The sequence below is a fragment of the Denticeps clupeoides genome, chromosome 7 (genome assembly GCF_900700375.1).
Source record: "Denticeps clupeoides chromosome 7, fDenClu1.1, whole genome shotgun sequence".
In the NCBI taxonomy this organism is placed as follows: Eukaryota; Metazoa; Chordata; class Actinopteri; order Clupeiformes; family Denticipitidae; genus Denticeps; species Denticeps clupeoides.
In genome coordinates, this window is record NC_041713.1 from 13,224,691 (window position 1) to 13,243,870 (window position 19,180).

Below are 19,180 nucleotides of genomic sequence, written 5' to 3' on the forward strand. Positions count from 1 at the left end.
ATTGTAACAGATACTAAAGTTTCTGTTCCTTTACATTTGTGTTGATACGGTCTCGTTGGTTTTTTACTTTTTACTTCTTGTTTTTATGGCTGTTGCAGACCTCATGCATTAACTTGAAGATTTTGTCAATAATTACTGTCCATAACTGCCAAATCCTAAGCAGGGGACACAGTGCCAGAGCTCAACCTAAGGTGGCACACTGCGTTCACCTCACACACACACACCTTATTTTCATTTTCAAAATGAGAAGATCATGCAAACTCCACACACACACACACACACACACACACAGTGTCAGGTCCAGATTCCAACTCACAGACTTTGAGGTATGATTATCCAGAAGGACTTACATTCAGTAGCTACAAGGACAGTCCCCTTGGAGACAAGTTAAGTGTCTTGCTCAAGGATACGATGGTAGTAAGTGGGACTTGAACCTGGGTCTTCTGGTTCATAGGCCAGCGGTGGTACCTTCTACTTGAGAGACGAATGTGTGTGTTATGCACCACTGTACACCCAATAACTCAGAAGACACTTCAAAAGACAAATTTCACCAGATACTTATCTCGATTCAAATACACAGTTCGAGAAAACATGCTTAATTGTGGCTCTGCGATGCTGGTCATGCTTGCGGCGAAACGCTAGCTGTGGAGAACATATCAAAAATCTGAACATCTTGCACAAGAACTGCTGACACGCAGCAGCGCGCGGCGGGGGCGGGGTTTCAGTGCGCCGCGCTCCCATTGGCTGAGGGCGGATCGGCGCCGACTGGAACCCTCCTTTCGGGAGAAGGGCCAGACTCCCGATTCCCAGGGATGTTTTAGGCGCCCGCATCCCAGCGCAGCCCGGGCAGCGTCCCTCCTCACTCTCGGCGGCTTCTTCGCGCCCCGGCTGGGTGAGTGTCGCCGTCCGGCCGGAATTCCGCGTCCGCGCCGGTCCTCCACGCCGTACCCGCGCTCCCTCGCCGGCCCGATCCAGTCGGAGCCGGTTGGGAATCCGGGTTCGTGCGTTTCTGGGGGTCCACTCTTCATTTCGCGAAGAGTTCGCGTTCCCGCTCCTGCACCGTCGAACGCAGACCGAGTTCGGGGGGGGAGGTGTCGGGTGTTAAGTGGCAGCACTTCAGCCCGGGAACTTTTTCTTTTCCCTTCAGTTTATTTTTTTTACTGCGCCGTGCAGGGAGAGGGAGGTTCTGGTGTGAAAATCCTCGTTTCTACCCAAACAAACGGGGTCTGGGGTTCTAATCGTTGCCTGAAATCATCGCTTCGGTCGGGGAGGGTGACGTTGGGTTATTCCTGGCCACGTGACTGTCTTCATACTTCATACCTCTGTGTGTGTGTGTGTGTGTGTGTGTGTGTGTGTGTGTGTGTGTGTGTGTGTGTTTTTACAGCTTGCTGCAGTTTCCTGTGATGCGGTGTGTCCTCTGCCTGTCGCGCATCAGTATCAAGCACGCAGGTCGCAATGCGAACGTAAAAACGTAACAGTGAATATGCACCCATGATGTCATCTGTTTGTTTTGGGTGTTTTTTTTTTTTTTTTTATTTGCACAGAGTGAAAGTCATTTTGATGTTATCGGGGTTCTTTTTATTATCTGTGCACTATTAATTTCAATTTGTCACGCGTGGCTAATTACAAAAATTGCTCCTGGGTTGCTTGTTATTGAAATATCAGGGTTGGCTACGCAAAGTGTGACTTGGGGCTGAATTTTTGCTGGGTGAGTGTAAATAGTGCCTGGCTGCGAAACGACGTCCGGATTCTCCGATCGTTCGGGGGGGTTCAGTGAATCGTTATGCAGAAGCTGACCCTGCATCCGAGAAGCTCTCGTGCCGAGGAGAGCAGTGTCGCTCGCCTCCTCCTCCACTTTACATGCGTCTGTCAGAGCGTCAGAGCTGACATTAGAGGTCAGGCGTGTGTCTAACCGTGTCTAACATCAAATAACCGTTAACACCGGCCTGGGATACTGATGCCTCAGTTTGGCCATCAAAGTTAAGTGGACTTCTTATTAAATTCCTGTTGGATGAAACATGCATTTCAGAAGCCGGAGGACGAAACCAGGTGACCTGTCGACTGCCGCCTGCCCCTTCCGAGTCATTTCAGAAAGAAGACAAGATCAAGGCGCAGATCTGCAGTGGCACTAATCAGTCACCTCGAGCTAAAGTCTGTCATTTCGAATTCACCAATTCCTGACGGACAGTGAGATGGACTCCGCTCACATCCGCCCTCGACGTACAAGGCAGAGTAGAGTAGTCCACATTTTGGATTAGTGCACATCCTGTTTTGGATTTGCAAGATCATTGGAAGATTTTTGCAATATTTTGAATATTTGCCATGCTTTGTGCTTTTTGAACTGATTGTCACAAACAAAAATCTGATTGTCAAAATGTAGTGGCCTAATAGAAATCTCACTCCCCAAAAAAAAGAACCTTACACAGATAAACATGTCAAATTTGTAAAATTGATTACGTGGGCAGGGAGTGCGGCTGATTTCTGGGAATCAGTTGCCAGTTTGGGGTTAGTTACTTAAACATGACACATCATGTATTGTACCTAATGGCAGAGAGCAGAGTGTGTGTGTTTTCTTATTTCAGTTCCCCAGTTCCAGTCGGCAGAACGTCTCTGCCGGCCTCCTGTACCTTACCGCTTGCTCCATCAGAACCTTTAGAACGCGGAAGTTCACCGCCTCACCCCCTGGTAACCCTGGCAACTGTAGGCCAATATTTCTTGATTCAGGTGGCTTTATCTCCCGTCAACCACTTCAGTGGACTCAGAATTTGCACTGTTGCCACGGCGACAGATTAGACCAGTCAGGCTAACCCTGTGCGAGGTGGAGGCCGAGCTGCACGAACGCCGAAAAGGACTGTGAACGGTAAAGTGCGAGGCACTCTGACTTCAGCGGGGTAAACGTGTCCGGAGGGGTTGTAAGCGGCCTGTGCAGGTTCTCACACTAAAATGGGGGATATCAGTCCGACCTCATCAGACGTGCCTCCATGAATCATCCACCACACAGGCTGGGACTTCTTCGAGCTGAAGCGCCCTCTCGCCGGTGGCCAGTGGCATATTAATTCCCATGGAATGATTAGAAATGGCTCCGCTGGGTGGAAGCTCTTTCTGAGCGAGTCCAGTTGATTAAAATTAATAAAGCCGCCTGTCGTTGGCTGCACGTTGAAATTGGATTTGTGGGTTCCAGACGAGGTCGTGTCGTTTCGAAGCCTCTTCCTATCCGACTGTAGCAGTGTATGGGGTTATATTCTGGAACTGGGCATTTTTTATAAAATCAGAAGGGGGCGGGGGGGGTCTTGTCTGGTTTACTCCGCTGATGGGTGGCTGAGAGGGGTTTCTGGCGGTGCGGCGGTGACGTTGTGTAACAGCGGATCATTGTTGCCTGTGAAATGCTCCGCCGCCGAAGTGGGGACCCCAGATGAATAGTGATTGGTTGAGCTGGGGCTTTTTGGTGGAAGAGGCATTCACCGGGTTGCAGAAAAGAGAGCAAGTTTGGAGAATAGATGCGGAATATTCTCATGTATCTCTCGGTGATTCCGGCTCAAACGAGCGCGTGCTGTAAAGAATCCCCATTGGAACGCCATTGCAAATAGGCGTCACTGTATACTGCTTTTGTTGTCAAGAAAAAGCGAAGTTGAAGCGGGGTGAATGCCCCCCCCACCCGCGGGGCCAGCCGACCAGTTTAACCCACTTCTGCTGCAGCATCCTCGCCGCCGAGGGATGCAGGCTTGTGTAACGTCTCCCTCGGCGATCCAGTTCCAGCCAGTCAAGGTGTTTGTATGGAACTGGGTGGGGCGGGGGGGTTGATGCAGCCTCCTCGGAAACCCTGTATCGTCTGGAATATTCCTGTCTGACCGTTACGTAACAGAGCCTCGGATCCGGAGCAAGGAGGGGGGAGTCGGCCGGCTGATTCCAGCTCCTGAGAAATAAGGGAGGGATGGGGGTGGGGCGGTGTGTTCTGCTTGCAAGAGGTCTCCACGGCGACGACGCAATGCCCCGAGATGGCTGGATCTCACTTGCATCCAAACAAGCGAAGCCCCCGCAGGCAGGAAAGTGCGACGTATATGGGTCCATTATAATGCCAGTGGACTAACCAGACGTAAGACCAGACGCAGGTGTGGGAACTCCCCGGTGGGCGGGTTTTTATTTCAATTAATCCGGTGTGTGAACGCCGAGGATTTAGCAACCGCCCAGAGGGATGAGAAATCTGTACCACACCATCGCTTACATTAATAAAATAAAATCAAATAAATGAAGCCGGTCCAAGGCATCTGTTTTGCAAAAAGCTGGACCCTCACCTCCCGTTAGGTCTACCTGAGGAATCAGGAACGATGCTGTAATAAATCTCAGCACACGATGGAATTATTACTCGGTTGCAAGTCCCAGCAGGAATAGGTAAATCTCTAAATCTAACGCTAACAATGGCGCTGCAGTTGCTGATCGTTAAAATGGCAGCGTGGTGCAGTGCACTCGATCCTGCTTTTTCAGTTCATAGCCTGGCCTGAGGACTCCAACTGTAGCTCTGTTGCTCGAAGCCTTTTCTTTCCACAGCTCAACACGCTGCAATTGCAAAGTTTAGTCGGTTGTTTCAAACTGTGACATTTTAATTAGCGAACTTCCTGTTGAAAGGGCTGAGAGAAACCTATTTATAATAATCACAGAACGTACCAAAAAAACCAGGAGACACAGTTGTGTGGCTCTTCATCACTGAACATGGGCTTCTCTTGTCAGTATATGAGACCAAATTCTAGTTTTTAAATAACGAAGCATCATAGAACGAGGAAGATTTGATCTTTTTTCCATTTCCAGTTGCACGCTTGATTGAGAAATATGGGGATTGTGTAAGTGGGGTTATGTAACCCGTCTGCACATGAAGGGTCTACATACAAATAAAAAAAAAAAAAGGACTAATATATAATGTCAGCCTGTCACTATTAACAGGTCAGACACTCGCCTATGAACCAGAATACCATGAAGTCACAGGTTCAAGCCCCACTTACTACCACACTGTCCCTGAGCAAGACACTTAACCCTGAGTGTCTCCAGGGGGACTGTCCCTGTCACTACTGGTTGTAAGTCGCTCTGGATAAGGGCTTTGGCTAAATGTTGTAAATGTATGACTATCATGGACTTGCGTCTCATGGTGAATTTTTTTCTTCTTCTTCTTCTTCTTCTTCTCTCTCGCTCGTCCCCTCAGGTGTAGTGAAGATCGGCGCAGTGGTGTGGCCAGTCTCGCTGCTTCGGTCCCGCCCGTCCCTCTGACCCTGACCGATGGCCTCGTCTCTGCTGAGCCGCCAGCTGGCTGTGTGCCTGCAGCACAACCTGCGTATGGGTGCGCCTGCAGGTCCGCCTCCGTGGACCACATTACTCAGAAATCGAAACGTTTCTGTGGAAGACTCGCATGCTTTTTAATATGTGTGCCAGTTAGCTTTGCATAATTCTGTATCATACTCGTGACTATGCTCTATGCTGAAAAGAAAGCGCATGATCAGCTTTAAGATGTTATAACTGGAGGTCTGACTAGTTTGAACAGTTTACGGTATGTTTATACACTGCATTTTTCCAAAAACACGTTAAATTAGCTTAAACCAGCTTAAACCATCTACAGTTTGTTAACATTGGCTCACATGGCTCATCGTGTGATGTGCTCTCTGGTGGAACGCTGTAAAATTTGGTGTATATGGCATTTCATCTCCAGACCTGTTGAACACATTTGTGTCTTTTGCTTGATCGCCTGTCTGAATAAATGCACAGTCGAGCGCAGAGAAATGTGGGGTGTAGCACCCTGCCATATTTTTGTGTTTTCAAATGAACAAAGGGTCTATTGCTTGTTGCATTTGTTCCTTCATACTGCATTGCAAAATCTAATATAGAATCACTCATGGAAGAAACAACCACAACCAATGTGTGCTGTTATTATTATTAATATTATTGTTATTAATAATAATAATGATAATATCAATATTTTATTATTTTATGATTATTTTTTTCAACTCTTGGGTGTTGTCTGGGCTACAATGTTGTATTGCCCCAACTCCTCTTGATTGACTGGGCTTTTTATTGCTGGGTGTGAAGTGAGATGCCATTTTACAATCTTGCACGCTGTCCTGATTTAGTTGAAACATTATGAATGTAAAAACATTTTATTATATAAAATGATGGCAAACAATTTTTGGAAAACTCAAATCGTCCCCAGTCACATTGTCCTGTTCGTTGTTTGGACTGCACATTTACATGTTTGCCAGGATACAGAGTCCTAAATTTCACAATCCAGTTCTACCCAGTCACATGCACAGTTGGAACAGTGTCAAGTCGTACACATGCGCTGCGTTTGGGTCTCTAATCAAAGTTCTCACCTTTCTATGATTCTCTAATGAAATGCAGCCTTTGAACCCCGGGCATAAATGTTGCGTAATGACGTGTCGCTTCACATGTTGCTCAGCAGGTTGCAGATATGTCAGCAAAACGGCCACAAAGACTATGGTGGAATTTGAATATGATGCCCCTTCAATGAAGACCGAGGTTCCGGGGCCAAGGTCCAAGGTTACCAACCTAACACTTTATACTGGACATTAACGACGAGCTATCTAACATGAATGCTTTTTAGTTATATATTAAATTGGTCTGAGTTTGGAATTGATGTTTATAACACATTTTGGCCATAATCATTTATTCACCAGTTGTTATTTTGCCTTTGACAGGAGCTTGCCAAACAGCTGGGTGAAATTCAGGTGAGTCACAGGTTCTGCTTTTGGGTTTAATTTTTAACTGTTTGGCACGACCGCTTCTGTTTATTAGTTTATTCTCGCATGGTTCGAGTAATAAGACTAGTCCCATATCAAAGTTCCAAAGTTCTCACATCTAGGACTGCTTCATCCATGAACAGGGATAAACCGCATTAGTCTGTTTCCTTTGTTTCCCCAGTGAAGTGTGTATATATAATGTATAAGATCCTGTTTTCTGATGTGTGTAACATGGATTGAATGCTTTCTGGGAATTGAGGCCAAGCAACGTTTACTTCCCACATTTTTTGGCATCGACTGTGGGTCAGACAGAGTTCTCTCCTTGGAGCTTCACTGTAGCTTCAGTGTTTGAGCCATTATTCCTGTTGCTAACAGGAAGTTGCTCAGATCTGAGATCCCTTGATGACCCATCGCTCTGTTGTCATCCGAGCCGCCTTCCTTCTGTTTCTTTACTACAGAAGTTTTCTTCCACTCATGTGAACACTGGTGGACCTTGGAAAAGGTCTGAGCGAGTGTGCAACTGACAGGTCCCCCTCAGCAGCTTCTCTGCTGGCCCCGAAGATCCTGACATGATGTGGCAGTTCTCAATGATCTTCATGCTGCAGATCTGCTCCTCTCTGCTCTTCCCCTCCTGACGCCTGTGTTACATAAGCACCGGTTTCCTCTGTCGAGCGCGGCCGCAGACATGTATAATGCATGAAGCTGCTGATTAGAAGCGCCAGTTTGGTCTAAAAATGGGTACGCTGTTGTGTACCCAAGATGAAAAGGCGAATAATTTTTTTGTAATAATCTCTGAGAGCTGGCAGTGAAATAAGTAGGTGAAGACGTCCTTTTTTGAGAAAAACCTCTGAAACCTCTTTAACCCTGTGTGAACCTTACAGTACAGGATACAGAATCGCTCTCATTCATCCTGATCAAAAAATGCACATTTAATACTCCTGCCAGCCGTGTGATGATTAGCCTGCGCTGCTCCTCGAATAAATCAACCAATGAGAAACCTCAATCTCCTCTGGCTCTGCTTGACTGGCACCACCATCTCTCAAGGTACTAGGAAAGCATTCATCTAGGCTCTTCTCTGTCCTGGCTCGTAGGTGATTGAATAAATAGTAGAAACTAGATGTTCAAACGGCTGAATCCTTTCATTTCTAGGAAATATTTAAACAAAAATATTTAAACTTAAAAGGGGAGTTGAGTTGTTAAGCTGGTTGTATTTACAGGTTGAGTCCTAGTGAACCGAATGAGGGATTTCGGTGATGGATTTTTAAAGCACTTATGTAGGTCGCGTCTGCCAAATGCCATAAATGTAAATGACTTGGTGCTGCTTTACTGACCACAAATCAGAGGGCAGTCTGACCCGCAACATGATCCACACTGTCTGTACTGTGGCGTAAAATTGTTCCGTCTGTTGTTAGCATGTGTTTCCATGGGAAAGTTATGGAAGTTCTTGAAAATGAACAATAACAGAAATTTGTGGAAAATCTAAATATCAGGATCCAGGGAACATTTCAACTTGTGATGTGATTTAGAGTTTCTCACTCAAGGTTGGCAACATAATTTGGAAATATTTTGGTGATGGGGAGAAAAAAAAAAAAAAAGACTGCATCCTTGGACGATCCATTTGCTGTAATTATAAGAGGTACATTTTGAAAAAATGCCAGACCACAAAGTCACAGGTTCAAGCCCCATTTACTACCATTCTGTCCCTGAGCAAGACATTTACTTAACCCTGAGTTTAGTGCCTTAATAAGAGTAGATTCCACCTTTGTAGGGCTACTGGGTAATCATGTTGTTTTAAGTGAAGCGTGAAATGGCTCTTCCAGAAATCTCTATTATTATTATTATTATTATTATTATTATTAAGCAACGCCACCCAGGCTGCTGTTTGTCTCGTGACATTTCATGCCTGTACGACGTAATAAGCCAGGTTTTTTTCGTTTATAGCCATTGTAAACTTTATTACGAGTACTTGTCAGCGGTCAGCACATGATAAATGGTATTAGATATTCTATTTTATATTGCAGCACCCCTAGAACGAACTGCACTCTGTTTCTCTCTTCCTGTAGAATGTGGGTGCCGTGCATTTCTTCTGTAATTACGAGGAAAGCCGTGGCAACTACCTGGTGGATGCTGATGGGAATCGCATGTTGGATCTCTACACCCAGATCTCATCCATCCCTATAGGTGAGTTTACACACACACACACAAACAACTGTTCTTTTGCCAAGAACAAACAGTGTCATCAAGTGCCTGATACTGAACAGCAAAGCGATGTATTTCTCGCCTTATTGTGCACTCACAGCCCATTTGGTGTTAAATGTTAACATTTCTGAATCCAATAACTTCATCAGCCATAAACCAAAACAATTTCATTTGCTGATTCATTTACATGTTTCCTCTGTAGCCCAGGAATAAATGATCAGTTCTTATTTAGCTGTGTTCTTAATGCATAAACCATATGAGCCTTGGCTCAGTTTTCGTCAGAGATGATCTCGTTGGGGTGAAGCTTCAGCGCTAGCAGTTGTTTGGTAGGAGCAGCGCTGCTGTTTTCTGCAGGCATGGCGGGGGGTGGCAGTGACTAACACAGCCTGACAGCTGGGGGCAGCCGCCTCTGCCCCGCCGTGCCTCGCGCCGGAGCGGCAGTTCCCTCTTCCCCGGGCTGGCGGCGGGGTGAACCTTAAATGACTGCATGCGCTGAAATGACCAACCGCTGGCCATGGTGTCTAGATCATTTCTCCACAGTCTGTAGAGTGGATCTTCTTGTGTTGGAGACAGTTTCAGTCACTCGTATCTTCACCATGATGATGGCTATAGAATATTGTGTGTGTGAGAGAGCGAGAGAGAGAGAGAGACTTTTCAACTCCAAATTCCCTAAACCCTTTCATTTGCATCTTTTGTGTTTTTGTTGTTTTTGTGCCTGTCACACGTCATACACAAAACTTGGACCCAGAATAATAAATGTAATGAATAAATGAATAATAAGATTGTTGCCACAACTTTGTAGCAAGAGTTTAATAAGGCTAGATCTTACCTTAACCCTAGCGTTAAACCCTGGCAATGTCAACAAAGGCAAATCCTATGTGTGTGTGTGTGTGTGTGTGTGTGTGTGTGTGTGTGTGTGTGTGTGTGTGTGTGTGCACACACGCTACCAGTCAGATGTTGAGACACACCTACTCTAAGGTGGAGCCATTTTTAAGAATCCAATGTCAGAAACATATTTAGTATTTTTGTAGCAGGAGAAAGTGAAGGACGTTTGATCAATCTGTTTTTTCAGAGTCGCCCCTTCTTATCTTCATGACTACTTTGTTTATTATGGTCGTCATCAAAAGCCATCAGGACTGTTGGAAACCAACACTGTTGTCAAATTTAAGGTGGTGGAGAAAAGCCAAGAGTGAAAAGCTGCCATCACAGCAAATATTCAACTTGTCTGCTACTTTTTAAAAAATGTCCTCACATGTTATTTGTAGTCCTGTGTCTTCAGTTTAGTTCTATCATTTACATTTACATTTATTGCAACTATAAGACCCCATTATCTAGCGCAATCGGTAGTTACAGGGACAGGGACAAACTTTTGACTGTGAGTGTGTGAGTGTTATATAACTTATTTATTTGACAATGTTGTCTGAATAAGCTTGTCACCAGTAAAAGTCGACCCGCATGTTTTTTTTTTTTATTTGTGAGGATACACACACACTTGCAGTGACACTTCAAATCTGCATTGCAAGACTGAGTATTGTCCAAGCCTTGTGGGGATCCTGTGTGTGTGTGTGTGTGTGTGTGTGTGTGTGTGTGGCAACAGTAACAGATCTGATTTCTGGAGCTGAATGAGTCCCAGTTGAGTGGACGGCTGTGTTGCCACGCCAACCTCACCAAGGCAACCTGCAACCAGGACACAAAATGGCGCAGATTATATCTACATCATAGAAATATTCTTACTGTCTGCGCGCTTTGGCATTTCATTCCTCAAGTCTTTTGTGATTCTGGCAGCAGCTGCTTCACTGCCTCTATCAGTCTGCAAGTCACGTTGGATTTGCAGTCTGCGCTTCAGTTTTAAGGAGGACATCGTGTTTTTCTTCCTTCACCAGTGTGTTTGCCTGAGCATCTCTGAGGTTCGCCACCTTAAATAAGTGCAGCAGAGGATAGTTTGCATAAGGCCACATAATATTGGGGTTTGAAATCAATTCCTATTAGTATTCAATTAGTATTTACTCATTTTTGTTGGGGAATAAATTCATTATTTTCAATAGATGTTGTATATAAACATTGTTCATTTTAGTGATTTAATGTCACATTTGCAGTGAAATAATGCGCATGCCATAGCTGATTAAGTCTTTTGTGAATCTGGTGAAACCTGCTGGAAGGCGTGGCTGGGTTTTTGCTCTTTGCCACTGTTGCAACGAACTGCCACCCTCAGACAAAAGCACAGCAGCCTGAATAATAATAAAGGGGATGGGAGCCCAGATGAACACGCAACCGGTTTGTTCACTTCATTTCCATTTGGTGGTTCTGTTACAACCTTCGCTGTCTGTCAGCCTGCCTCTCCACCATGCCCCCTACTGGCGGAGGGCAGTCACTTTCCTGTGTTCCATCACCTGAACGGTTTTCTTTGCGAAGGAGATAAGTCAGACATGCCGGGTGTAGCGGATTTCTCCTGTTGTGATAGGAGTTGATAAGCTGTAACACCGATCCCATCGCCCACAATTGTTGCAATTTCCCTCAGATCTGTTACCCGTGTGTGCAATCAAAGGTGCTCAAACATTAGAAATCATCCTTGTTCTTGATGGAAGCAGAATTGGTGTGTGTGTGTGTTTTTATGATTACGATGCATGCCTCGAAATGACGCCATGCTGATCCCCTGTCTGCTCCCCGGTCTGTACTGCTGGTATAATGAATATGCTAATGTCCCTCCGACTGATAGGGATTTCCATACTCCATACAGTCATTTGTCTTCTTCTCACCTTCCTTTTTCTTTTTCTTTTTTTCAGGTTACAATCATCCTTCCCTCATGAAAGCAATGGCCAACCCCAACAATTTGGTAAGTCATGCGGCACAGCAATCAATGTGCATATTTATAGCGAGCGTGTAATCCAATTCCCTGCGCTCGGCCAGCCAGAGCGGAGGGGTGAGGGGTGGCAGGGTAGAGGTGGGCCGGGGGGGAGGGGAGAGCAGCTAGATTCCCAACTAAAGGCAATTATAAAACAATAATTAATCCACTGACCTGAGAAGTTATCTATGGTCTGAAGTCATTCCCAGTGAACATAGCTGCAGTTTTAAGATAGTTGGTTTAGTTGAAACTGGGCACTCTGTACCAGTAGATACCAGAGTATCTAGAAAGAAATTAGAAAGAAATAAAGTGAGCGCTGCTAATCTAAAATGCTCGCCATTTTGTCCAATTGATAGATTTTTTTATTTGTGTGTGGAATTTAAATTTCATGTTAAAGTCTCTACAACGTTTTATCTTGCTGTTGGGTTTCTCTTGTTTTTCTCTCTCCCAGAGTACATTTGTCAACCGTCCAGCTCTTGGTATTCTGCCACCTGAGAACTTTCCGGACAAGCTGATTGAGTCTCTCCTCTCGGTGAGATGTTTTTCGCCCTTTTTTTGTTGTTGTTTCCAAAAGCCAATGTTAGAAATGTGAAACTGCTCTATTTTCCCAGTGGAATGCTATTTGCAAGAATGCACATTTGTGAGCTTTTGAAGCAGAACTGAAATGTCAGTCAAACATTTTTTTTCCCCCTCTTGAGTTTCGAAAAAAGCATTGAATGGATAAGTGCATGCATTCGCTGTGGGAATCCTACAGATGTTCTGCTTGGACTCCTGTGCGTGAGACAACAACCTTTCCCTCGAAGCCCAGAATGTGTACTTGTGCGCACTCATGTTATAAAACAGCCTGTTTGAGTCACTCTTTATCTCCACAGTCTGTCATCATGTCTGTGTAGTCTGGTGTGTGTGTGTGTGTGTGTGTGTGTGTGTGAGAGATTGTAAACTGTTTTCTCTGCCCTTCCAGGTTGCTCCCACTGGTATGACTCGGGTGCAGACCATGTCATGTGGTTCCTGCTCCAATGAGAACGCGTTCAAGGCCATGTTCATCTGGTACAAAGTGAGTCTCTACTAACCAGCTAGTAACCAAATACAGAAACCACATGAATTGACCTGCCCCATCCATCATAGGCCATTCTGTAGGGATAAAGAAACTAAATGATCAATCTAATATCGATCAGTCACCCCCCCTCCCAAAAAAAATTTTTTTTTTTTCTGCCACATGTAGCTGAAAGAGAGGGGAATGCGCCTTCCATCAGAAGAGGAGTCAACCTCCTGCATGATCAACCAGGTGAGCATGTGAACAGTACATTTACATTCAGATGAATGCAGATGATTCATGCTTCAGGACAAAGGGAGCGATTTAACAGTGTGTTTGTTCATCGTGGTGCTTTTCAAAACTGATCCTCTATCTCGTTCCAGAGCCCTGGCAGCCCCAACTTGAGCATCTTGTCCTTCATGGGAGCTTTCCACGGCAGAACTATGGGTATGGTACGGCATTCCTCCACCCTGGGCTCCATGCACAGAGTTTGTAGGCCAGTGGTTCTCTCAGACGTGTCCAGAGAAATGTGGACAGGGGGTCTGCAGAAAAATATATGTATTTGTCAGATTATTATCTAGTTTTAGTCAGTAATTTCTGTGGCTCGTTGAGGGGGGAACTTTGTCCTAAGTTCCTGTCTGGCCTGATGTTTGGGAACCACTAGTCTAGTCTTTTTCTGACCTGTTATATTTATATATTTTTACTTTTTATCGGCGCTTGCAATTCAGTAAGCTGCGTCTTGGCTTCCGGATTTACGATTATCTGTTATTTGTAGGCTGCCTGGCCACCACACACTCCAAAGTGATTCACAAACTGGACGTGCCCTCCTTCGACTGGCCCGTTGCCCCCTTCCCCCGGCTGCGCTACCCGCTGGAGGAGTTTGCCAGGGAGAACGCACAGGAGGAGGACCGCTGTCTGGAGGAGGTCTGACCTGGCAGCCTCTGTCCCTTAATACGTAGCGGGAACATTAATATCAATATCGATAAATGTAGTAAAGCGCTATTTCAGTAACTGTTACCTTGGTTTGCAGTCAGGCAGCACTGATAGCTTCCAGTTTGCCATATTTATTACCTGCGCCCGGTTATCATAAACCACCACCTGGCATCCCGTCATAAATTCTGCACACATCCTGGCACCGGGTCATAAATCCACCGCTCTCGTGTGATTTGTAGGTGGAGGACCTCATCGTGAAGTGGCGGCAGAAGGGGAAGCCAGTTGCCGGGATTGTAATCGAGCCCATCCAAGCCGAAGGTGGAGACAACCACGCCTCCCCCGACTTCTTCCTGAAGCTGCGGAGCATCGCACGCAAAGTGAGCAACTTTCCTCGCCCCGCAGCCCCGCCCCTCGAAACGAGGACCAGTCTCGTGGTATCGGTTTGTGCACACGTCGGCCGGCAGCCCCTGTCAGATTGGAGATGTGTTTTGACTCGGTTATTCATACTTCCTGCAGCAGCTCTGTCGATCCCATGAGGCTTTTCGTAACTCTGTAGCTTTAGATTTGGGAGAATACATAGACGTGTCTGTCTGTGTGTGTAAGATGTGGAGTTGAGTCCTCATCTTGATTCAGTGCAGGCTGTATGTACTGACATGGTGAGGAAAACAATGAATTATGTCAAACACAATTTTACACACCCATACACGTCTGCGTTTTAAATAAAGGTGCCATATGAGTACAGGTCCGTCGCTGTGCAATTCGTTTTATGCAGTGACTTATGCACGCCTTTTGGGTGTTAGCACAGGTATCAGATGACATAGTAAAGATGCTGATATTTCAGCAGCACAGGGACAGGAGGGCAGACTGTGTGACAGATGTGCGCTGTGTTTGCAGCACGGCTGCGCCTTCCACGTGGATGAAGTGCAGACAGGCTGCGGCACCACCGGCAAGTTCTGGGCTCACGAGCACTGGGGATCAGACGACCCGGCCGACGTGGTCTCCTTCAGCAAGAAGATGCTGACGGGGGGATACTTCTACCGGGACGAGCTGCAGGCCGACAAGGTGGAGCTGTGTGAGAGATAATGTTTCAGAACCTCTCCGTTCACGAGTAAACATGTTCTCAGTTGTTTTAAGTAGAAAATATAAGGGAAATACACACATATATTTACATATATAGATTAACCTTATCACACCTTAGAACCAATTGCAGAGTGGTTGTATCCTAGTGGTTAACACACTCGCCTGTGAACCAGGAGACCCAGGTTCAAATCCCACTTACTATATTGTGCCCCTGAGCAAGACACTTAACCCTAACTTGCTCCAGGGGAGGACTGTCCCTGTAACTACTGATTGTAAGTCGCTCTGGATAAGGGCGTCTGATAAATGCTGTAAATGTAAATTGTATATTTTTTATGGTTTGATATGTTTGTTTGTAATGTACAGTTTTAAGGCATATTTTAGGCACTGTATTTTGTACACAGGAAATGCTGTAGTTAATGTTGCCCCCTGCAGGTAGCTGTCAGTCACTGCGAGGATGTTGTTTATTTTCTGTGTGCAACAGTGAATAGACTCTGATGAGGATGATGTGGTTCGATGCATGATAGTTGTTAAAGGTGTGAGCCTTCCCTGGTATCATTGCCTCGATATCAATGCATCACAATGCATCCCGTAAATGTTCTACATGGTCACGTGATGTTAAGGTCTCGTTTACCTGTGTTCAGTTCGCACTCCTCCGACGCCACAAATGGCAGAAAAAACGGATGGTTCAGACGTTCGTGGCGTCAGGTCAGCGCGGACTGAACACAGACCGTTTTCTCTGCTCATTTAGAAAATGAATGTGGTTTTGTATGGAAAAATGTGTGGTTTTCTAAACTCCCGGTAAGATAATAATGTCGTGTTTTAGATCTCTGGACACTCGGGTATTGTTACGGTCATTGTTTCCCGTGTTTTCCTGTGTTTATAAGGGGCAGAAAGAACCACCGCCCGCTTTGTTTCTATTGGTCGCAGCAGTCAAAGTTCAACAAATATCGACCTTGACTGCGGTGGGAGAAACTCCTACCTGGAGCGGCGCTGTACTCAGATCAGGCAGCCACAGTCACTACCAGCACTACTTTTTAACGCCGCCAGAATATCACCAAGCGACTGCATTACGATGTAATTGGTTATGTTCTGCACTGAATCGATGCAGAATCATCCACGGCTGCATCATGACGCACCGATTATACGATTAATTTCAACACCCCTATTACTCGTCCCAGTTTCTTCATGGTTTTTATGTTTTGTTGTTTGCCTTGTGCTTCTCCTCACAGCCTTATCGCATTTTTAACACGTGGATGGGCGAACCCTCAAAGAACGTGTTCCTCAGCGAGGTGCTGAATGTGATCAGGAGAGAGAAGCTGCTGGAGGAGGTGACCCGCTCTGGCAAGGCGCTGCTGCAGGGCTTGTATGAGTTGCAGGTACGTCTCAACTTCTGTTCTGGGATACGTAGGATTTTAAGGCTTGTCAGCCAAATCAAAGAGACACGGTGTGCTTGAAATTTTGTTGAATCTTTCTGGATGATAATATAACCAGCCTATCACATGCTTTAGAAATGATTAGGCGGAGCTTAACTGTATGTTTTTACTCCCTGCTGGTGAGTGATAAAACACATCCTTCAAATTTTGTAGCCACGTGGGATTTTTATAAATACATTCTGTATTTTTTCCATTTGTAATCTTCAATATGCGTCAATAGAATCAGTGGTGTTTGTATCCCAAAAACTGTGTTAACCAGGTCAGATCATTGTTTCATACCTACGTAATGCACTGGACCAGGGGTGCGGTCCATGAATGGACACAATTTTTAATTCTCCTGGCACCTTGGCAGTTTGGGATATGAACCTACAACCTTTCGATCACGGGTCCGTTTCCTAACACAATACGCCACCACTGCCCCAATGTGTTTGTTTTGATTGTTTGTTGGAGGATATCAAGGATGCAACACCCGGAAATAACCCGCAATCAGAAACCCCCCTGCTGGGTGTGTTTAAGTAGGCTTCTGCTGTATTTGTGCTTCTGTGGATGAGAGCGGTGTGTCCTCTTCTCTGCTCAGTCCCAGCACCCTCACCTTCTGAGCAGAGCCCGTGGCCAGGGCACATTCTGCGCCATCGACCTCCGAGACGAAAACACACGCAATGATGTTATCCAGAGGACCAGAAATAAGGGTGAGCAGCCGTTTTATGCATTTAGCTTGTAGCACCATGCTTCGTGCCAGGTTGAAAATATCGTCCACAGTATAAAACTTTACAGTGGCCATAGTCCCCATCATCTGGCATAGGGACGTCACATGGACTTTCTGGTTCCCACAGGTGTCCTCCTGGGTGGCTGTGGTGACCGGACCATCCGTTTCCGTCCAGCCCTGGTCTTTAAGGAGTACCACGCTCACCAGTTCCTCAACATCTTCAGTGATGTGCTGAGAGATTACAAGTAATTGACATGTCTCTGTGGATCCAGGGAGTCGAAAGGAGAAGCACAAGGGTCCAAGCCCACTGGAGGGAGTTCTCACCAAACTCAGACCACTTTAGTCTACTCACACACACACACACACACTTTTTTTTTTATTATTATTTCTTCTTACTTTCTTTTCTTCTCACTAGGGACTCATGGCATTGGCATTAACTCCCAACTCTCTAATTCACACAGCAGCATAGCTCTGTGGACAAGAATTTTCACCTCTAATAAACCACCCAACCCCTCCGTCCTGTTACCACTTCATTTGACAAGATCATTATAACACAATCACTCCTCTTTTAATTAACCGCCATGTAAAATGACTCGCACGCAGTTGCACAGACATCAATAACGTGTTCACACAGGAAGCCATAATGTCACCTGCTCTGAGGGTGTCATAAGGATCATGTCAAAGGAAGTGAAGACGACAAGCAATTTGTTTATGACTTTCAGCCTAAGCAAACGTCACTGTGGAAGTCTACCGATACCGGAAAAGAGCAAGTGAGAGAACAGAGAAAGGGGACAGAGAAGGGACCAAGTAAGTTTACAGTGACATCACAGTTTAGTTGTGCCAAACCTACTGTGTCTTAAATATTTTTTTCAGCTCAATATCTCATTTATTATCTTTGCGTATTATTAATTAATTACTAAAGATCTTAGCACAAGAAATATGTATTTGATTGTTAATCAGGAACTATAAATGATAGATTAATAGAAAGCAGCTAAAGGCCTTTTCTTCAGCTATAAAAGGCAAGTTGTGGCTTTCAGCCCTGAAAATAGCATTAACAAAAGTCTTGATTTGACTTTTCATTTTAATGTTTACCAGAAGTTCACTAAAGTCTAAGTCTTAGCACAATGCCCAACAGCATGCATGCAGCATTCTCCCTCCTTTCCCTCTTCCCCCGTGTCTGCACGCTCAAGTTGGTGTTTCTCAACTGCAATAATGATGCCAAGTAGCTCTTCAGCGACCGCTGACAGCGGAGCGCGCAGGTGAACATGACCCCCTTAAGGACCAGACAGGCTTGGAAGCAAAGTATCACCAGCTGGGTTTATCGAACACATTCTGACACATGACATTCTTTCCTCCCCCAAGTTAGTCAGGACTGTTCAATGGTAAACAAGGTATGGTGCTTTAGAAACCATGATGGGTGGTATAGACCGTATCAATAATAAGAGCTTAGTTGTTTAGTATAAATAATTTTCTAATGAAAATTATTGGGTGCACAACACTGTACATTTATAAAATGGTTTCTACAAGGTATCATTTAGGTTAGGCCATGATCCAATATCCAGACTGGTGGTGCTAATTGTAAACACTTCGAACTGAGAAAATCTTGCTCTGTGGCAGATATTAGGGGTGATTCTCCTGGGGGGGTTACCTTCTTTCCACGTTCCACCACAAGACCACATGTTCACCAAGCAGTCTCACAATACATGGTCACACCAACATAATGCTTCATCATCATCGTCGTTATAATAATCACCTCTCTCCACATCTCCATATTACTCAAATTGTACAAATCTATATAGAGAAACTGTTATGAATAGACATCATGTTTAATGCTCATTTTTATAATGACCCTCCATTGCTGCATTTTGAGCAAATCCAGTCTTGCTGTCAAAGAATAGTCATAGATACGTTTATGTTGTTTTGGATGCTTAAATGTTTTTAAAATGTCTTGGACATGTGGAACTCTTCAGCTGCTCTGGACTAGAGCTGTAGATATTTCGGTATGTAAAGGACTGTGCTTGTGTTGGCTAAATCAGTATTGTGTAGAGATTTGTGTTATAAAAATCGAGATGACGAGTATTGCTATGCTTTGCAATTATGTGAACTAAACAATGGGAAATTGTTGATGTAATCATTTGCACTAGTTCTGCATTGTTGTCTTAAGAATATCTCTGTAATAAATCTTTATGAAACTTTGAAAAATGATTTATTTCAATA

General features: G+C 45.0%; 1 protein-coding gene across 8 annotated transcripts; it reads left to right on the forward strand.

The window, feature by feature from the left end:
* Positions 1-746: 746 nt before the first annotated feature.
* abat (4-aminobutyrate aminotransferase) lies at positions 747-19,165 on the forward strand. Of its 8 annotated transcripts, none has more exons than XM_028985607.1 (17): positions 799-892; positions 1,385-1,471; positions 5,192-5,338; positions 6,437-6,537; positions 6,696-6,725; positions 8,801-8,918; positions 11,720-11,769; positions 12,230-12,310; positions 12,740-12,832; positions 13,001-13,063; positions 13,195-13,258; positions 13,587-13,735; positions 13,984-14,121; positions 14,639-14,806; positions 16,054-16,200; positions 16,835-16,946; positions 17,091-19,165. In XM_028985607.1, exons 3-17 carry the CDS (start codon positions 5,266-5,268, stop codon positions 17,210-17,212), a joined length of 1,509 nt encoding a protein of 502 aa, XP_028841440.1. In that variant the 5' UTR covers positions 799-892; positions 1,385-1,471; positions 5,192-5,265; the 3' UTR covers positions 17,213-19,165. The 8 variants fall into 8 exon arrangements, with proteins under 8 accessions (XP_028841438.1, XP_028841443.1, XP_028841444.1 ...); XM_028985606.1 differs by having other exon boundaries at positions 1,385-1,449; XM_028985605.1 differs by lacking the exon at positions 1,385-1,471 and having other exon boundaries at positions 747-892.
* Positions 19,166-19,180: the final 15 nt, after the last annotated feature.